The sequence below is a fragment of the Oncorhynchus masou genome, chromosome 21, assembly GCF_036934945.1.
Source record: "Oncorhynchus masou masou isolate Uvic2021 chromosome 21, UVic_Omas_1.1, whole genome shotgun sequence".
Classification (NCBI taxonomy): Eukaryota; Metazoa; Chordata; class Actinopteri; order Salmoniformes; family Salmonidae; genus Oncorhynchus; species Oncorhynchus masou.
Window position 1 is genome coordinate 17,928,401 of NC_088232.1, and position 19,513 is coordinate 17,947,913.

At 42.2% G+C, this 19,513-nt stretch overlaps 2 protein-coding genes and 1 non-coding gene across 7 annotated transcripts; 1 reads left to right on the plus strand and 2 right to left on the minus strand.

Annotated features, from left to right (window-relative positions):
• Positions 1-7,170, plus strand: zbtb24 (zinc finger and BTB domain containing 24). Of its 3 annotated transcripts, none has more exons than XM_064927653.1 (9): positions 1-550; positions 692-1,036; positions 2,768-3,467; positions 3,667-3,834; positions 4,026-4,193; positions 4,271-4,352; positions 4,640-4,904; positions 5,100-5,357; positions 5,685-7,170. In XM_064927653.1, exons 2-9 carry the CDS (start codon positions 740-742, stop codon positions 6,168-6,170), a joined length of 2,424 nt encoding a protein of 807 aa, XP_064783725.1. In that variant the 5' UTR covers positions 1-550; positions 692-739; the 3' UTR covers positions 6,171-7,170. The 3 variants fall into 3 exon arrangements, with proteins under 3 accessions (XP_064783725.1, XP_064783724.1, XP_064783723.1); XM_064927652.1 differs by having other exon boundaries at positions 18-75; XM_064927651.1 differs by having other exon boundaries at positions 27-1,036.
• Positions 7,171-10,473: 3,303 nt separating this feature from the next.
• On the minus strand, positions 10,474-10,556 carry trnal-uaa (transfer RNA leucine (anticodon UAA)). The gene has a single exon. It is a non-coding gene; the product is annotated as a tRNA-Leu (tRNA).
• Positions 10,557-11,996: 1,440 nt separating this feature from the next.
• LOC135507895 (syntaxin-11-like) lies at positions 11,997-19,398 on the minus strand. Of its 3 annotated transcripts, XM_064927656.1 has the most exons (3): positions 19,123-19,394; positions 18,796-18,886; positions 11,997-15,380 (listed from the first exon to the last, which is right to left on the minus strand). In XM_064927656.1, the coding sequence occupies exon 3, from the start codon at positions 15,373-15,375 to the stop codon at positions 14,494-14,496; it is 882 nt and encodes a 293-aa protein (XP_064783728.1). In that variant the 5' UTR covers positions 15,376-15,380; positions 18,796-18,886; positions 19,123-19,394; the 3' UTR covers positions 11,997-14,493. The 3 variants fall into 3 exon arrangements, with proteins under 3 accessions (XP_064783728.1, XP_064783726.1, XP_064783727.1); XM_064927654.1 differs by lacking the exon at positions 18,796-18,886 and having other exon boundaries at positions 19,123-19,398; XM_064927655.1 differs by lacking the exons at positions 18,796-18,886; positions 19,123-19,394 and adding an exon at positions 17,676-17,803.
• Positions 19,399-19,513: the final 115 nt, after the last annotated feature.

The window sequence follows — 19,513 nt, forward strand, 5'->3', positions numbered from 1 at the left end:
CTGCGAGAAACATGAAACACCCGCGAACAACCTCTACATCTCGCGATAATCTGAATAACTTGCGAAGAAGAGACGGTAAGGTCCTGAAAGCTTGATATCTTTTTTTAAGGCATTGCAGTGTTTGCAGCAATCATAGAAATGCTGAGAAAGTTTCTTCGTCTCTTTATTGAACATTGTTGTTTTGTTTAGATTTTGGGTTCCACTTGCAGTGCATTCATTGTGTATAATGTAAAAAGCTTTACATGGCGCCCGCCGGTGTTGTGTCGCTGTTTTGAAACGATGCAAAAATGTATGCGCACACTTCCCTGTGACTTAGTGACCAGTGATCGCTAAATTGCTCTGTCCTATGGCTCTTCAACCGTTCTTACTAAGGTTTCAAACAGCTGTTGATCGACAAAATGTATATATGTGAAATATCGCAACAACAAAGAAGAGATACATATTTTCTATAGTGAGAGCCTGGAGCACTCGTTGTTCTGTAGGCTGCAGTAGCAAATTCTGAGTGAAGTCATGAGCCCTGAAAAGTTCAAATGACATGGATGGGCTATAGGTACATTTCAAGCAATCTCACAATTATGAAGTGTGAATTATAATGATCACGCCACAGCTTTGCGCCAATCAACATATTCCATACAATTTATTGCACTGTATTAGGCCTATTTCTTTCCAATTATGTTTCACTTTGTTGCAGGTGGTGAGGTTTGGTTAGAATCATACTTCACAATCCATCCTCAAGAAAATGTCTGGGAAGACCCCAATCACACCCACCTCCCACACAGCCATTCATTCAACAACACACAAGGACACCATCCTCTGCAAATTTGACAAGCTGAGAAAGCGAGAGCTTCTGTGTGACATCACCCTTATCGTAGAAGATGTGCACTTCAAAGCACATAAGGCCCTGTTGGCCGCCAGCAGTGACTACTTCTCCCTCATGTTCACTGCTGAGGAGCAGATCAGCCAGTCGACCTACAGGCTGGACGGCATGGCGGCGGAGACCTTTGGAGCTGTACTAGAGTTCATCTACAGTGCCCAGGTATGTAGGGGTGGAAATGGGGGTAATGGTAACTGGGTTTTGTGAAGTGAAATTCCAGGGGAAAACCAAAATAATTTTGACATTTTACATCCAGTGGGAAGAAAAGTATGTGAACCCTTTAGAATTACCTGGATTTCTGCGTAAATTGGTCATACAATTGGATCTGATCTTCATCCAAGTCACGACAATAGACAAACACAGTTTGCTTAAACTAATACACACAAACAATTATAATTTTTCATGTCTTTATTGAACACATTGTGTAAACATTCACAGTGCAGGTTGAGAAAAGTATGTGAACCCTTTGATTTAATAACAGGTTGACCCTCCTTTGGCAATAACCTCAACCCAATGTTTTCTGTAGTTGCGGATCAGACCTGCACAAAAGTCAGGAGGAATTTTGGACCATTCCTCTTTACAAAACTGTTTCAGTTCCACAATATTCTTGGGATGTCTGGTGTGAACTGCTCTTTTGAGGTCATGCCACAGCATCTCAATCGGTTTGAGGTCAGGAGGTCAGGGCCACTCCGGAAGGCACATTTTCTTCTGATCAAGCCATTCTGTTGTTGATTTACTTCTGTCTGTTGGGTTGTTGTCCTGTTGCATCCTCTAACTTCTGTTGAACTTCAATTGGCGTACAGATATTTTCCTGCAAAAATGCCTTGATAATCTTGGGAATGTATTTTTCCGTCGATGATAGCATGCTGTCCAGGCCCTGAGGCAGCAATGCAGCCCCAAACCATGATGCTCCCTCCACCATACTTTACAGTTGGGATGAGGTGTTGATGTTGGTGTGCATTGCCTTTTTTCTCCACACACAGAATATTTTGCCAGTAGCGCTGCGGAACATCCAGGTGCTCCTTTGCGAACTTCAGACGTGCAGTAATGTTTGTTTTGGACAGCAGTGGCTTCTTCCATGGTGTTCTTCCATGAACACCATTCTTGTTTAGAGAGTTACGTATTGTAGACTTGTCAAGAGAGATGTTAGCATCTTCCAGAGATTTCTGTAAGTCTTTAGCTGACACTCTAGGATTCTTAACCTCATTGAGCATTCTGTGCTGTGCTCTTGCAGTCATCTTTGCAGGACAGCCACTCCTAGGGAGAGTAGCAACAGCTAAAATTTCTCAATTTCTAGGCAGTTTGTCTTACGGTGGACTGACTTTTAGTGATACTTTTGTTACCCTTTCCAGCTTTATACAAGGCAACAAATCTTAGGTCTTCTTTGATCTCTTTTGTTCAAGGCATGGTTCACATCAGGCAATGCTTCTTGTGAATAGCAAACTCAAATTTTGTGAGTGTTTTTTATGGGGCAGGGCAGCTCTAACGAAAATATCCAATTTCGTCTCATTGATTCGACTCTAGGTTAGTTGACTCCTGACTCCAATTAGCTTTTGGAGAAGTAATTAGCCTAGGGTTTCACATACTTTTTCCAACTTACACTGTGAATGTTGAACTTATGTATTCAATATAGACAAGAAAAATACAATACTTTGTGTATTATTAGTTTAAGCACACTGAGTTTGTCTATTGTTGTGACTTAGATGAAGATCAGATCAAATTTTATGTCCATTTTTTTGCAGAATTCCAGGTAATTCCAAAGGGTTCACATACTTTTTCTTGCCACTGTAAATGTGCATTTTACATTGAAATCAAGGAGTATGATCATTTTGACGTGCACTGAAAATTAAAGAATCTTGAGTGATTTTCTTTTCTCCATTTCTATCCCTGCAGGTATCTGTGGAGGAGAGTGTTACCGAGCAGCTACTAGACCTGGCCAGACTCCTAGAGGTTAGTGACCTTGTGAAAGCTCACGCGGACCATAACCTGAACATTACCTATCCAGGTGTAGAGGGGAGGGGCCTTAGTAACATCACCTGTCCTGGTTTCGAGGTGAGACCGGAAGTGAACACAGACAGCGGAGAAGGTAATGGACTGGGAGAAGGGACATCGTCAGCGATGCAGCCGAAACGGAAAAGGGGTCGTCCCAGGAAGAAGGAAGTGGACATGTCGGTGAAGCCGTTGGAAGAGTCCAATAAACAGGAAGTAAGAAGTGATATCATCAATATCCAGGATGCAGCCAATGAAAAGCAGCAGGTTACAGTCGATGATGTCACAGTAGACTGTGTAGACCCTGAAGAATGTCTGGTTGAGTCACATGATAAACTGGATTCTCCAATAAGAGACTCTGATGATGCAGATTATGATCCTAGATCAGCCCGTACTAGGCGGCAGAGTAAGAGGAAGATCAGACCGCCGGTGAAATTTAAGGGCTACAGGGTGGGTGACCGGGACGACACTACGTCTGAATGCAGAGAACCAGGGAAGAGGGGCAGGAAGAGAAAATACCCCAACACAGAGGCACGGTGTGAAGACTGTGGGAAAGTGTTCAAAAACCACCTGTTCTTAAAGATACATCAAAGGACTCATACAGGTGAGGCCTGGGACCTGTACTACTTCCAGGATTGTTTTTATTGGCCAATTCCATTTCATTATAGACAGAATTACTAGAACACATTTATTTCTGACAAGTTCCTCACAGGCGAGGCCTGTGACTATATCCCTCCAATTAGATTAAAGCATATTATTTCATAGGCCTGAGTGATAATAATGTTTTAAAATGTTCCCTCCAGGTGAAAAGCCTTTCAAGTGTTTTGCGTGTGGAAAGAGTTTCACACAGAAGCACACCCTCCTGGTTCACCAGCGGATGCACACTGGAGAGAAACCCTTCGTCTGTACCATCTGCTCGAAAGCCCTGTCCACCAAACACTCACTAGTGGATCACATGAACTTACACACAGGTTGCCTACTTGACTGACTTCTAGCGAGTGATAATGATTTAGTGCGTTTCTTGGGGTATACAACTTCAATCAAAACGTATATAAAGTGTATCCCTTTTCAATTCGGCTTTCACATTCGGAATAACTCAAAGTACGAATTTTGCCTTTTAATTAATTGTACTTGGACTCTTATTCTCTCTTTTAAATCCTAGAGGAGAAAACATTCAGCTGTGACAAATGTGAAAAGACGTTCAGCCAGAAGAGACAACTAAAGAGCCATCACAGGGTCCATACGGGTAAATCTTTACCAGAATGTGCGCACTGTCAACGTAGGTTCATGGATGCAGCTCAACTGAAGAAGCACATGAGAACTCACACAGGTAGAGTGAGACGAGGTTTAACTTCTGCAAATTCTAGTGTGTTACTATGTAATAAGTTGTTGCTGATCTCGTGACAGGTGAGAAGCCTTTCACTTGTGAGATCTGTGGAAAGTGTTTTACAGCCAAGAGCACACTGCAGACGCACATCAGGATTCACAGGTGAGATATGACTCATACAAGGTTGAGCTATTCCACCATGTCTTGTCATAGAAAGGATTTACACCAATCCTGAGAGATGGTGGGGAAAAAACACCCTTACCGCATGTTTATTTTATTTATTTCCATGCAAAAAACATGACGCAATTTATGTGCATGTGAGAATCACAAACTCAAAAGGGGCTTATAAACGAATGTGTTCTACACGCGAAGACTCCACGACAAACATGAATGAAAAATGTGATCCAGTCCACATCCATTTACCAGTGTGAACGTGTTTGTATTTCCAGAGGAGAGAAGCCATATGTCTGCGACGTTTGCAACAAGTCATTCTCTGATGCCAGTGCCAGGCGCCGCCACGTCGCCTCCCATACCGGAAAGAAGCCATTCACCTGCTCCTTCTGCAACCTGCCCTTCGCTCGCCTGGACAACTTGAAGACCCACACCAAAACCCACAACAAGGAGAGCGTAGTCACCATCACCACCGAGGAGACCCAGTGCGGGGCTGGGGTGGTGGAAGAGGAGGCTGGGGTCACCACAGGGGCAACGGAGGAGGTAAGAGTTAGGACATTTTTTTTTTAGTGCCACACCACAATATTACAGTCTTAATTGACAATACAAAATGACAGATTTCAAAACCACACTATGGTCCACTCAGAGCTTTGTGACACTGCAGGCAGTCATCGTAGGCATCCTTCGTGAAGTATGTCATTGATATCAGCTACAACACATGACATCATCTATACACAGGTACGCAGCATCCTACAGCTCCAGCAGTACCAGCTACCTGGTCACCCAGAGCAGGAGATACAGCTGGTTGTGACTGGAGATGTGGATAATCTCAACAACCTCAACTTTGTGCCCAGTCACTGTGGGCATGATCAGGGCATCAGCATTATTACCACAACAGAGGGTGGGGTCTCTGAGGCGGCAGACCAGGCCCACTCCAGACTGACCCTCCTCACCCAGCCGTCAGGACACATGCAAAACGTGGCCTTGGTCACGCAGGTAAAGTGAACCAATAATGGTCTTTTCCCAAATGGCACCCTATTCCCTATACTGCACTACTATTGACTAGGGCCCGTCGGGAATAGGTTGCTATTTGGGACACAGACAATATAATGTACAGTCCCTTGCTTTTTTGGACACACCAGCCATCAGTACTCAGGTCTATGTGTGTTGATGTACAGTATGTCTATGTATCTGTATTGTCCTATGCTTGTCCAATGCTGGGTTTCCCCTCTAGGGCTCAATAAAGGGCTAGGACCTTGTCCTTTTGGTTTTTTGAATGGCACGTTAAATCCAAATTATTATTATTATTATTTTTCAATTCAGGGCAGCGTGGACCATCACAACCAGCAGATCCAGACTATCAGCGTGCTGCAGGACGGACACATGACCAACGGGGTTGGGGTCGCAGGGCAGCCTGAACAGATGCATGTAATCACTCTATCAAAGGAGGACATGGAGCACCTTCAGGCCCACCACGGGCCGCCCCAGCCCCTGCACATAGCACCCAGGCCTGGCTCCCTCCCTGGCCCTGGCTCTGTACAGCAGCTCCACGTCATGCACCAGCAGCAGCAGCACCAGACCCTCTCTCAGCTGGCTGTGACCCAGGACCAGAGCACCATACTGGGGCAGATGAGCAGAGAGCAGCAGGGTCAGGCCCAGGCTATCCACATCAACAGCCAGAGCAGCCAGCCCATCTCAATCAGTCAGACCAGTGAACAGATCCCAAGCCACCATATCCAGGGCCAGACCTTCCAGATACAGGCTGGTACTGTCTCCTACCTCTACACCACCAGCCTAGCCCCGCCATAGGCCCGGCACAACTGACTGAAGGACTGGAGAACCAATCTGCCCTAACAGAACTGACTGAATGGGCGGGAACTGTCTCCTAACTCTACACCACCAGTCTAGCCCAGCCATAGGCCTGATACATGGCCGTAGACGCCGCAAAGGAGTCAACAGCCATGGGTCAGGACCAGCCCAGCCATAGACTGTATGTGCACAGCAGAATTGACTGAGGAACCAGTCTGGCCCAACACAATTGACTTTGCCTTAGTTCACATTCAGGTTGGACAATGGATGTAAAAATGCATTTGTCACAATGGTTGTAAATTGAATTTAGTTAGCTATGCCAGGATATTGAAATGACACAGAGGTAGAGAAAATGTGATTCCAACTAGGTTATTCTGTGTGACACTGACATCTTCTGGCTGACGTGATGTAAAAGCTCTGAGCCAATAGCTATTCTTTCAGGCTACAATAAAAGGGTTATTTCGAAGCAGATAAAAGCCATTATTTGCATGTCAAATCACAATGTAAAAATTATTTTTTTTTAAATGCATATTTATATTGTGAGGTGGAACAAATGCATTGTTTATATTATGAAGGTAACATACTGCCATTTGTGGTGCTGCAAGAGCAAGGCAAGAGTGGAAAGTATTAATGCGGCGAGGGATATTGTCGGTGTCTGCGTGCTACTGAAGTGCTGTGGCCCTGTGTGCTCTTTCGTTAATTATGTTTTTAATCATTTATTTCTGGTACCCTCCTCACTGCGAGGAATGAGGCCTGTGTGGTGTTGCACAGTTAAAATTGCAAACCCACATGCTGTAAGTCCTCTGCTCTACCTAAGTGTTTTAATGGGCTGCTGTGGGTGATACTAATACAGAAATAACCGTTGTACATGTATTTTTCTCTTCACTGCTTTAAGACTTTTTATGCCATTGTTTACCACGTCAGTGTCCTTAAATCTGTAGTTTTGAAGCATATAAAACATTTTGTTTCACTCTATTAAATATCACACAATACTTTACAAGGGTGTCTATGATGATTCTTATGTTTGCCTGTCCACTATCTCTCCTGGTAAATTAAGATTTATATGTATAATTTCACAACTTTTTTTTAAAAGGGTAGTTGACATTTACAGGTAATAGTCTATCCCAAAACGAATGACTGTTTCACATGTACAAAATAACAATATATTATCTTAACAAATATTTAAAAAGACAACCTAAAATACTCAGTGGCTGACTCTATATTTAAAAACATTTTTAAAACAATACATTATTATAAACCTGCTAAATCAATCACATCCACCATAAAGAAACAGAATGAAAAAAGTGTATGTATTTATTTTAGATGCAGCAATTGTTCACAATTCGGTGAAGTTGTGGTAGAGCAAAGCTGTTTTCCCCTCCTTCATCCATGGTGCTCGTTCAATGTTGACATTTGGAGAGTCCTGTGAACATCAACTGTCATGAACTTGTCATTCTGAACAGCACCATCTTCCATATTGACAATCTCGACATATTGGCATAATATGAAATTTGATGGGCAACAGCAGCACCCCCATAAAGCCTAAAGATATGTTCAAAAAAAACATCAGTCAAGCATGTTGCTATGTGTACAATCTGTTAGTGACAAAAAGGGATTATTAATCAAATATATAGAAAACTTTATTGTTCCATGTACAATACATTGAGTGTTTATTAGGAAAGTGGTGGTGGATTGCATGTGGATGGTAGTCATGGATAATGATGGATGTTTGTCATCCTGCAGTCGGAACGGAAGCATGACCAGGGGCTCAGGTCCCCTGGGAGGTGAGATAAAGAAAAGAGGGGGGCTGATAGTGGGAACATGCCTAAGATCACACATTTCACCAGGGCCCATATTCACAAAGCATCCAATGCTGCTTTTTCGACTAACATCAGTGTTACACTAGTGTATACACACTTTTGTTATACTAGTGAAATTGTTTCCATAGCTAGGGCTGTGAGGACTTGTGAAGAGCAGAATCAACAGCCTCTGCATAATCAAAACTGTTGCTTCGTGAGAAGAGAAGATAATATTCACAGTTAGCCAATGTTATGTAAATGCCAGCTGAAAAGTACCAGTGGTCTGGCTTTGGCCCCAAGTTAGAGCAGGCCTGCCAGAGCCATGGCCCAGTGAGACACGGGTGCCGGACCGAGTCGACGGAAACAGAAAAGTCTGAGCCTTTTGGGTAAATCCTGCAATCAAACGAGCTAAACATCAGTAGAGAGACAAAATGGAGTCGCAATTCAACGGCTCAGACACGAGACAAATGCGGCAGGGTCTACAGACAATCACAGATTACAAAGGGAAAACCAGCCACGTCGTGGACACCGACGTCGTGCTTCTGGACAAGCTAAACACCTTTTCCCCCTTTGAGGATAACACAGTGCCGCCGACGCGGTCCGCTCCCAAGGACTGTGAGCTCTCGTTCTCTGTGACCGACTTGAGTAAGACATTTACGCGTGTTAACACTTGCAAGGCTGCTGCCCCAGACGGTATCCCTAGCCACGTCCTTAGAGCATGCACAGACCAGCTGGCTGGAGTGTTTACAGACATATTCAATCTCTCCCTATCCTAGTCTGCTGTCCCCACTTGCTTCAAGATGTCCTGTACCCAAGAAAGCAAAGGTAACTGAACTGAATGACTATCGCCCGTAGCTCTCACTTCTGTCATCATGAAGTGTTTTGAGAGGCTAGTTAAGGATCATATCACCTCCATCTTACCTGACACACTAGACCCACTTCAGTTTGCATACCGCTCCAATAGATCCACAGATCTATCTGCCATTTCACTATACACTGCCCTATCCCATCTGGACAAGAGGAATACCTTTGTAAGAATGCTGGTCATTGACGATAGCTCAGCCTTCAACCCCATAGTACCATTCAAGCTCATCATTAAGCTTGAGGCACTGGGTCTGAACCCAGCACTGTGCAACTGGGTCCTGGACTTCCTGAGGGGCCACCCCCAGGTGGTGAAGGTAAGAAAAAACAACTGCACTACACTGATCCTCAACACAGGGGCTCCTCATGGGTGCGTGCTCAGCCCCCTCCTGTACTCCCTGTTCCCCCATGACTGCGTGGCCACGCACGCCTCTAACTCAATCATCAAGTTTGCAGACGACACAACAGTATATCCTGATTACCGACAATGACGAGACAGCCTACAGAGTGGAGGTGAGGGCCCTGGAGTGGTGCCAGGAAAATAACCTCTCCCTCAACGTCAACAAAACAAAGGAGCTGATCGTGGACTTAAGAAGACAACAGAGCGAGCATGCCCCTATTCACATCGACGGGACCGCAGTGGAGAAGTTGAAAAGCTTCAAGCTTCTCAGCAAAAACATCACTGACAATCTGAAATGGTCCACCCACAGACAGTGTGGTGAAGAAGGCACAATAGAGCCTCTTTAACCTCAGGAGGCTAAAGAAATTTGTCTTAGCCCCTAAGACCCTCACAAACTTTTACAGATATACAATTGAGAGTATCCTATCGGGCGACTCCCATTGTTAGGGTCAGTATATCCATCAACTTTGGTTTTACTATGTTTTACTCAGACCAAAATCTGTATGGAGATTTGTGAGAGAGGCTCGAATTTGGTCAACAAAAAATGTAATTGGTAATTTGATCTAATAGCAGTTTCATAATGTTTAGGTTATTCTGAAGTCACTGATGCAAGTGGACGCACGTGGCATTTTTGCAACTTTGAAAAAACAACTTTATATCTGAGTTGTGCCTGTTGTCATAGAAATAGATAGAGGACTAGATTGATATAACCTTTTTAAGGGACAATGCCATGGTGGGCTTTCGCCATTTTTGTTTTGGGAGACTCATTCAGCCTCAATGGCGCTGCCCATGCTGTCACAGATACGACAATAGCACCGATACAAAGATGAGTTCTCTATCTAATCAATTCAATTCAATTTCAATTCAAGGGGCTTTATTGGCATGGGAAACATGTGTTAACATTGCCAAAGCAAGTAAGGTATATAATATATAAAGTGAAATAAACAATAAAAAATAACAGTAGACATCACACATACAGAAGTTTCAAAACAATCTAACCTAACAATCTAATCTCTATGTCCTGTTGTTCGCGTATCTGCCCTCTCGTTGGCTAGAATGGTCCCACCTGATCTCCGCCTGCCTTCCATCTTTGAGGACATGTATTTCAATTGTTATTCCGGCCACTTGACAATATAATGGACAGTGGTAGCGCTGTAACTATTTCAGATTGTGAATACATTTTCCGCATATCGTTAGTAGTATTGACATTCCTTTGTTCTATTAACAAAAGAAGCGCGCTGATTACCAGGAGTGGGGTTCGAACCCACGCGGACATATGTCCATTGGATCTTAAGTCCAACGCCTTAACCACTCGGCCATCCTGGTTTGCGTCGAAATAACGGCCAATAACAGATCATGGATATCAATATGTACTGAAAAGGTTCATCATTTTCTTGCATGTTACTCGCAAAAGTGTAACATTCCAATGTAAAAAAAAAAAACTATCTTAATCAAACGGCATTATATGTCGTTGCAGCGGGTGCTACTGTGATTAGCAAAGCAGATAGCTACTCTGACATTCTATTGTAACGATTTTGCGAGACTACTATCGATTGACCATAATGACTTCAGCCTGATCAACAGATACAAATCAAACGCTTGACAATGTGTTCTATCAAAAGAATACATTTCCTTGATGACGATCCGGTATATATTGGGCAGTCAATTGTACAGTTATTTGAAAGATGTGCTTTGTATTATTTTCCCTTGATGTCTTTAGGCAAACATTTCATTGGGGAGAACAGTGTGACCAGAGTAAAAGTATAGATAAATTAACACAAAGTTACTCATGTAAAAGTTAGTCACCCAGTAAAATACTACTTGAATGCAAGTCTAAAAAGTATTTGGTTCTAAATGTATTTAAGTATCAAAAGTAAATGTAATTGCTAAAATATACTTAAGTATCAAAAGTATAAATAATTTCAAATCATATTAAGCAAAGCTTGTTTTTAAAATGTACAGATTGCTAGAGGCACACCAACACTCAGACATCATTTACAAATTAGGCACTTGTGTTTAGTAAATCCGTCAGATCAGAGGCAGTAGGGATGACCACGTGCTCTCTTGATAAGTGCCTGCTGCAGCAGCATTGGTATAGGCAAAGCTTGATTGCCCAATGACCGACCATATGCCGCAACCTTCCTGTAGCCTAAGTGATTGACTCACATTCTAAAACATCGGGCACATTGAATTATATTTAATATAATTTAGTGTTCTACCTTCTATACTGTAGGTTGAGGCTCAATTATGTAATACCAACTGACTTGTGGAAGTATGACTATATAGTTTGCACATCCAATCCTTTCAGATCTACACAGCAGGATCATTAGATATCTTCCGGGAAGGGGCAGTGGTCGATTGAGAATTGGGCGATTGTCAAACAGCGATAGGTACCTCACTTGCTGGTGGGGTTATGGAACACAGACGTTGAAAGTTAGCCTACATGTCACAGCAATCTGATGAGCATTCTATGAGTCTCTTTTTGACTCATGCGGTACACTAAAAATAGCAATGGTTTCTTGGATATCTGCATGTGATGTGTTCTATTTAATGGAAATATCAAGGTACATTCTTGTTTTCTTAACAATGTAAAAATCCAGTTGAGTCATTTTGAGGTTGCCTTCAGTTGCAATATCAGTCCGTGTAGCAATAACAGTTGTCTCCAAGAAAATAACTCAAAAGTATCACAATTATGAGTTTAGAATGAAGCATCATGATCAAGTAATTGTGTACATCAAAAATGGATGCTCAAATGAAACACAAAGGGCCATTATACAGCATTTGTATTCATAAAAATCACAATATCCTGTCAAAAAAAAAGTAAAATCAAACATTCAATACAGCAGAACGTTATAGGACAAGTGGGAGAAGTAAGCATTTGAACTGCACTCAAGTAAACATTCTTGATTGACTAATCAAGTATTCCTTTAACTGCAAGCCTGGAGCATCGAACAAGTGTTTTCTTTTTACATTAAAGAAATGGAACACCCCATATCACACTTGCATGTTAGCTTCTGCGGTTTGATATCAAGATGCTTGGTCATTTCTCAACACCAGCTAGGCAAGGGTGTTAATATAAAATGTATCTTCTACAGTAAGAGGCAGAAATGGCTGCATGACATACAAAATGGCACATTCTCATTCAAACTGCATAAATCATTTTAAACAAACTGATTTTAAACAAAATCATTTAAACACTGAGTGTACAAAACATTAGGAACACCTGCTCTTTCCATGACAGACTGACTCGGTGAATCAGTTGAAAGCTATGATCCCTTATTGATGCCACCTGTTAAATCCACTTCAATCAGTGTAGATGAAGGGGAGGAGACGGGTTAAAGAAGGATGTTTAAACCTGGAAACATGGATTGTGTATGTGTGCCATTCAGAGGGTGAATGGGCAAGACAAAATATTGAAGTGCCTTTCAGTTGGGAATGGTAGTAAGTTCAACTCAATATTAAGAAGTTGTTCTTAATATTTTGTACACTCAGTGTACATTGGAACACCCATACTGTACATCTGAAAATATTCAGGATCAAGTGCATAAATGTGTAAACAACTGCAAATGGATTAATTCTACTTCTATAAATACATTGTCATGGCCATGAAAACACTTTTGAGAGGATCTTGACTTGAGATAAAACAATAAAACTATTGGTCTCTATCTGTCTCACTTATTGCAGCATGGGAAACAGCAACAGAACAACTTCCTACAAGGGTTGTTCTTCTTGTACTTCACCGCCAGCTTGATCTGAGCCTGGGCCTTGTCCACAAAGTCTGTTGTTGCGACTACGTTGGCCTCTATGTTGTCCACCATGGCCCCCTGTTCCTCCACCAGGAGAGCCATCTGAAAGAACAGTTCATGGATGTCCATATAGTGGAAGTATTACTATATCGTTTACGCATCCAATCATTTCAGATCTACACAGCGGGATCATTAGATATATGTGGGGAAGGAGCAGTGAGTGGTTGATTTAGGATTGGACGATTGTCGAAACAGAGAGATAGGTACCTCACTTGCTGGTGGGTTTATGGAACACAGACGTTGAAAGTCAGCCTTACACGTCACAGCAATCTGATGAGAATTTTCTGAGTCTGTTTTTGACTCACGATGGGCACTAAAAAAAGCAATGGTCTCTTGGATATCTGCATGTGATGTGCACTATACAATGGAAAAATTTAGGCACATTCTCGTTTTCTTCACAATGTAAAATCCTGTTGAGTCATTTTGAGGTTGCCTTCAGTTGCAATATCAGTCAGTGTAGCAATAACGGTTGTGTCTCCAAGAAAAGAAACTCAAATGTATCACAATTATGCGTTTAGAATGACGCATCATGATCAAGTAATTGTGTACATCAAAAAAATAGATGCTCAAATGAAACACAAAGGGCCATTCTACAGCGTTTTGTATTCATAAAAATCACAATATCCTGTCATAAAACATAAATAATATAAAAAATGGACAAATAATCAAACATTCAATACAGCTGAAGGTTAAAGGGAATAGTGGGAGAAGGAAACATTTGAACTGCACTCAAGTAAACATTCTTGATTGACTAATCAAGTATTCTGTTAAATGCCAGCCTGGAGCACCGACCAAATTTTTATTTTTACAACATTGAAGAAATGGAACATCCCATATCACACTATGGCATGTTAGCTTCAGCAGTTTGTCATCGAGATACTGGGTCTTCTCTCCCAACGCCAGCTAGGCAAGGGTGTTAATGTACAATAAGAGATAGAAATAGCTGCATGACATACACAATGGCACCCTCATTCAAACTGCATAAATCATTTTAAACATACAATGAGTACACAAAACATTAGGAGCAACTGCTCTTTCCATGACAGGTGAAAACTATGATCCCTTGTCGATGTCACCTGTTAAATCCACTTATATCAGTGTAGATGAAGGGGAGGAGACGGATTAAAGAAGGATTTTTAAGTCTGGAGACATGGATTGTGTGTGTGCCATTCAGAGGGTGAATGGGCAAGACAAAATACTGAAGTGCCTTTCAGTTGGGAATGGTAGTAAGTTCAACTCAATATTAAGAAGTTGTTCTTAATATTTTGTACACTCAGTGTACATTGGAACACCCATACTGTACATCTGAAAATATTCAGGATCAAGTGCATACTTGTGTAAACAACTGCAAATGGATTAATTCTACTTCTATAAATACATTGTCATGGCCATGAAAACACTTTTGAGAGGATCTTGACTTGAGATAAAACAATAACACTAATATCAGTCTGTCTGCCTCACTTGTTGCAGCATGGGAAACAGCAACAGAACAACTTCCTACAGGGGTTGTTCTTCTTGTACTTCACCGCCAGCTTGATCTGAGCCTGGGCCTTGCCCACAAAGTCTGTTGTTGCGACTACGTTGGCCTCTATGTTGTCCACCATGGCCCCCTGTTCCTCCACCAGCAGAGCCATCTGAAAGAACAGCTCATGGATGTCCTTGATCCGACTCTCCAGCTCAACCAGCTCCTTGTGCCGGTTCTCGATCTCCGTAAGCGCTGATCGCGCCGTCCGCCCGTCCGCCAGGAGGTTGTCGGAGAACACATTCCACTTTCCCGTCTCGACCATCTCCTCAATCTGATCTCCGGTCACCTCCTTGCCCATTATCTTTGCCTGACGCTGGATCCGGGTCTTGCAGTTCTCCCTCTGGCCCATCTCTGCTTGGTTGTACTCAGACATGGCCTCGTGGAAGGCCCCAGTGAGAGAAACATACTGTGAGCGCACCATGCGGACCAGAGCAGAATTGGCACCATGCTCTTCTTCCAGCTCTTTGTGCTGCATGCCGATCTTCTCCAGCCGTGTGTAGATGCCCTCCCCCCGGGTCTTGATGCCCTTGGCCAGGGCATTGGAGTCTCGTTTGATGGAGCTGATCCTCCGGACAGAGGTGAGGAATCGGGAGTTCTGCTTGCCCAGGCACTTCACATCCACCTGGAGCAGAGCGATCTCCTTCCTGATTGACTGGACCTCTCTGAAGATGCTGTCCATCATGTCTTCGCCTTCGAACACCACTGTCTGGTGCTCCAGCTGTTCCTCGTCATCAGTGCCCCGACCCTGGCCTCCCTCGTCCTTGTCTGAAGAAGCGGGGGCCACCCCCTTCAGGTCTACCAGTCTGTCTCTCATCCTACCTGGAATGGGAGGGAAATATTGAGAGTTACTAAATGATCTCCTTATCATCTCCTCTCTTTCATCCTACTTACTGTATATTGTAGAGCAGAATCCTGCTAGAGCAGTGCAGTTTTCATTCTTTATGGTCATTCAAGAAATTTCAGCTATTGATGACTTTTACATGCCTTAAAGAAGTTAGTGAGCTGCATAAACTGTATTAAGTGCAGCATATCTGATTTAAACATATAACAGCCACAAGCCCTCTTTCTATTAAGGCAATTTAAGGCCATTCTATAAGAGGAAATTATATGACACCTATTGGCGCTGCAGACGATACAGGACTATTAAAAGCCCAGTGCACTACTTTTGTGAAGAAAGTAAATGTTTCAATGTTTTAATTAATATGTTGGGTTTTTTCAGCACCCCCTACATGTTGCGGCTACCACCCTTTAACACACCTTGAACCTTTACCAAGCATTTAATTATAGGCTGAGGTTATGACTTGTCGTCTCTCTGTAATCTCTTTCATGAGGCTACATGTATTTTACTGTTACGGTAGGCTAGACAAGAGAATGCAATATGACAAGTTTCTTTCGGTGCACCAACTGAACACCATGGCAAATGTGTCAAGCCAAAACACAAGCGCACGTACACACCTACTGTACAGTACCAGTCAATCGTTTGGACACACATACTCATTCAAGGGTTTTTACATTTACATTTAAGTCATTTAGCAGACGCTCTTATCCAGAGCGACTTACAAATTGGTGAATTCACCTTCTGACATCCAGTGGAACAGCACTTTTCTTTATTTGTACTGTTTTCTACATTGTAGAATAATAGTGAAGACATCAAAACTATGTGATTCTTGTGACACTTCAAAGTCTCACACTTTGCCATGATGCCAGCTTTGCACACGCTTTGCATTCTCTCAACCAGCTTCATGAGGTGGTCACCTGGAATGCATTTCAATTAAGAGGTGTGCCTTGTTAAAAGTTATTTTGTGGAATTTCTTTCCTTCTTAATGCGTTTGAGCCAATCAGTTGTGTTGTGACAAGGTAGGGATGGTATACAGAAGATAGCCCTATTTGGTAAAAGACCAAGTCCATATTATGGCAATAACAGCTCAAATAAGCAAAGAGAAATGACAGTCATGAAGGCATGAAGGTCAGTCAAAAACAGAAAATGTCAAGAACTTTGAACGTTTCTTCAAGTGCAGTCCAAAAACCATCAAGCGCTATGATGAAACTGGCTCTCATGAGGACCACTACAGGAAAGGAAGACCCAGAGTTACCTCTGCTGCAAAGGATACGTTTATGAGAGTTAACTGCACCTCAGATTGCAATCCAAATAAAATGCTTCACAGAGTCCAAGTTGTCTGATGAGTCCAACCGCCATGGCTTTGTGAGACGCAGAGTATGTGAACGGATGATCTCAGCATGTGTAATTCCCACTGTGAAGCATGGAGGAGGAGGTGTGATGGTGTGGGGGTACTTTGCTGGTGACACTATCTGTAATCTATTTAGAATTCAAGGCACAATTAATCAGCATGGCTACCACAGTATTCTGCAGCGATACGCCATCCCATCTGTTTTGCGCAAAGGGGGACTATCATTTGTTTTTCAACAGGACAATGACCCAAAACACACCTCCAGACCGTGTAAGGTCTATTTGACCAAGAAGAGTGATTGAGTGCTGCATCAGATGACCTGGCCTCCACAATCACCCGACCTCAACCCAATTGAGATGTTTTTTTGATGAGATGGACCGCAGAGTGAAGGAAAAGCAGCCAACAAGTGCTTAGCATATGTGGGAACTCCTTCAAAACGGTTGGAAAAGCATTCCTCATGAAGGTGGTTGAGAGAAAGCCAAGAATGTGCAAAGCTGTCATCAAGGCAAAGGGTGGCTACTTTGAAGAATCTCAAATATAAAATATATTTTGATATGTTTAACACTTTTTTGATTACTACATTATTCCATATTTGTTATTTCAAAGTTATGATGTCTTCACTATTATTCTACAATGTAGAAAATAGTAAAAATAAAGATAAACCCTTGAATAAGTAGGCGTGCCCAAACTTTTGACTGGTACTGTATATTGGCGACATTGTTTATTGTAACAGAAAACAGACGCAACATATTACATTTAAGGAATAATTAACATTCAAATGAAATAAAGCAGCTCAAAATTTCACTCGCCCAACAACCCAAACTCAACTTGATGAGCAAAACGCATCTCATCACAACCTAGCGTACAGTAGGCTAAATTAAATAACAGGACTGAAACAACTCGAAACCTAATCGGAAACATTTACCTGATATCGTGCTCCGTAGACTATCCTATAACACCAAAAGCATTCAAACAGAACAGACAAATGCTCGAAGAATCATTTCCCCTTTCTGCTCCGTTTAGTCATCTTGCTGTGTCTGCCAGGAACCAGCCCACCACCTACTTTATTGCGTATATTCATTAGTGCAAACTGTAGCAAATCGTAACAAAAATTTCGTATTGGGTAAATTCAGATTGAACCCTCCCGTGTCTGCACGTTTGGTTCCGTTTGGTTCCTATTGAATACACCCATGGCAGGGAGTTCCCCATGGCTGCTCTGACTTTTCTCATCCACAACAACAGTGAAGGTGAAAAAGCGGAAGCAAGGACAACAACCACGTTCCCGTTTTCATGTTTTAAACTCTTAAAATATTGTTGACATTAATAATTTATATTGTGGTTGTTTTATGTTACTGGAAACAGAGTTTTAATCAATGTTGTTGTACATTACACTTCGGGTGTATTTGAATGAGCATGATGGAACATATTGTGCCTATCTATGGGCAGATTCCGACCTGAGTTAAGCGTGCGTAAATGGAACGCAATTCCCGTTTTATGCACTTTTCTCTCTATGCATATTCTGAATTTGAACATAAGCATGAGAACAGTATGGTATTCTGTCCTTGATTTAATTCCATGGTACGAATTAATGGCGAGTCGGCGGAGTTTAGCTCCCCTAAATGCAACAAAAGTCTAAATTTGGCGTGTCTTCACATAATGCTAATTTAGCCATTCTCATATTTCTTTAAAAAGCAGTGGTAAATATATTTTACAGTGGTCAATATGAAAATAAAATATTCCAATGAAACGAACATCTCTCTGTCATGGTTTAAAAATATATATGTGGGAAACCTGCCCAGCTGGTAGGCCTAGTGCTGAATTTCAGCCTCAGCTGAGCTCCTTTATGCATATTTGTTTGCCAGGCGACCTTGATAAAAAAAGCCATTATTCCAATGAATTATATTTATTGTATCATCGTTTGCTTTAGTCATTCAGCTGTTTAGCGCGCTCATTGCTACGTTGTTCAGGTGCGCGGGTACTGGTGTTATCCGTGCCATCTGTAGCCAGAAGTAGTAGACCATTTATTTATCTTAATTATTTTCTACCTGTTTTCTTTACTGGATCACCTTTGGTATTTGGTATTTATTGGGATCCACATTAGCCGCTGCAAAAGCATCAGCTACTCTTCCTGGGGTCCTTATGAAACATGACATAATACATAGTACAGTACATTATTAGTCAAGGACTGAAATACATACATTTAAAACGTCATACATAGCCTATATATCAATACATACACACAATATCTAGATCTAATACATAATACATGGCAAATTACAATAAATAAATATATAAAACGACTGTCTCTTCACAGTCCCCTTTGTGCAGTAAGGTGTTCTTTTAACTGTTTAAAAATATATATATATTCCTACCTTGAGTTATCTGGGGTGGCAAAGAGTCCCATGTAGTCATGGCCCTATATAATACTGTGCGCTTCCCAGCCTCTGTTCTGGACCTGGGGACTGTGAAGAGACCGCTAGTTGCATGTCTTGTGTTGTACCGATGAGTGTCCAAACTGTTGGCCAACTGCTTGAACAGACACTTCGGTACCTTCAACACATCGATACATCGCACAAAGACCAATAGTGATGCAGTTAATCTCTTCACAACTTTGAGCCAGGAGAGACTGACATGCGTGTTACTGGAGCTTTCCCCCTGTGTACATCTAAGTGCAATATGTGCTGTTTTGTTCTTGACCAACTGCAATTTACCTATGTCCCTCTTTGCCGCACATGACCACACAGTTGGGCAGTAATCCAGGTG

What these genes read in the sequence shown, in the direction of transcription:
- zbtb24 (XM_064927653.1), top strand. Translation starts at nt 740, where the DNA reads ATGTCTGGGAAGACCCCAATCACACCCACCTCCCACACAGCCATTCAT. An exon ending in ACATCAAAGGACTCATACAG is followed by an intron (nt 3,468 to 3,666) that starts GTGAGGCCTGGG and finishes TGTTCCCTCCAG; the next exon opens with GTGAAAAGCCTTTCAAGTGT. An exon ending in GCACATGAGAACTCACACAG is followed by an intron (nt 4,194 to 4,270) that starts GTAGAGTGAGAC and finishes ATCTCGTGACAG; the next exon opens with GTGAGAAGCCTTTCACTTGT.
- LOC135507895 (XM_064927654.1), bottom strand. Translation starts at nt 19,162, where the DNA reads ATGACTACATGGGACTCTTTGCCACCCCAGATAACTCAAG. An exon ending in GCCACCCCAGATAACTCAAG is followed by an intron (nt 15,381 to 19,122) that starts GTAGGAATATAT and finishes CTCCCATTCCAG; the next exon opens with GTAGGATGAGAGACAGACTG.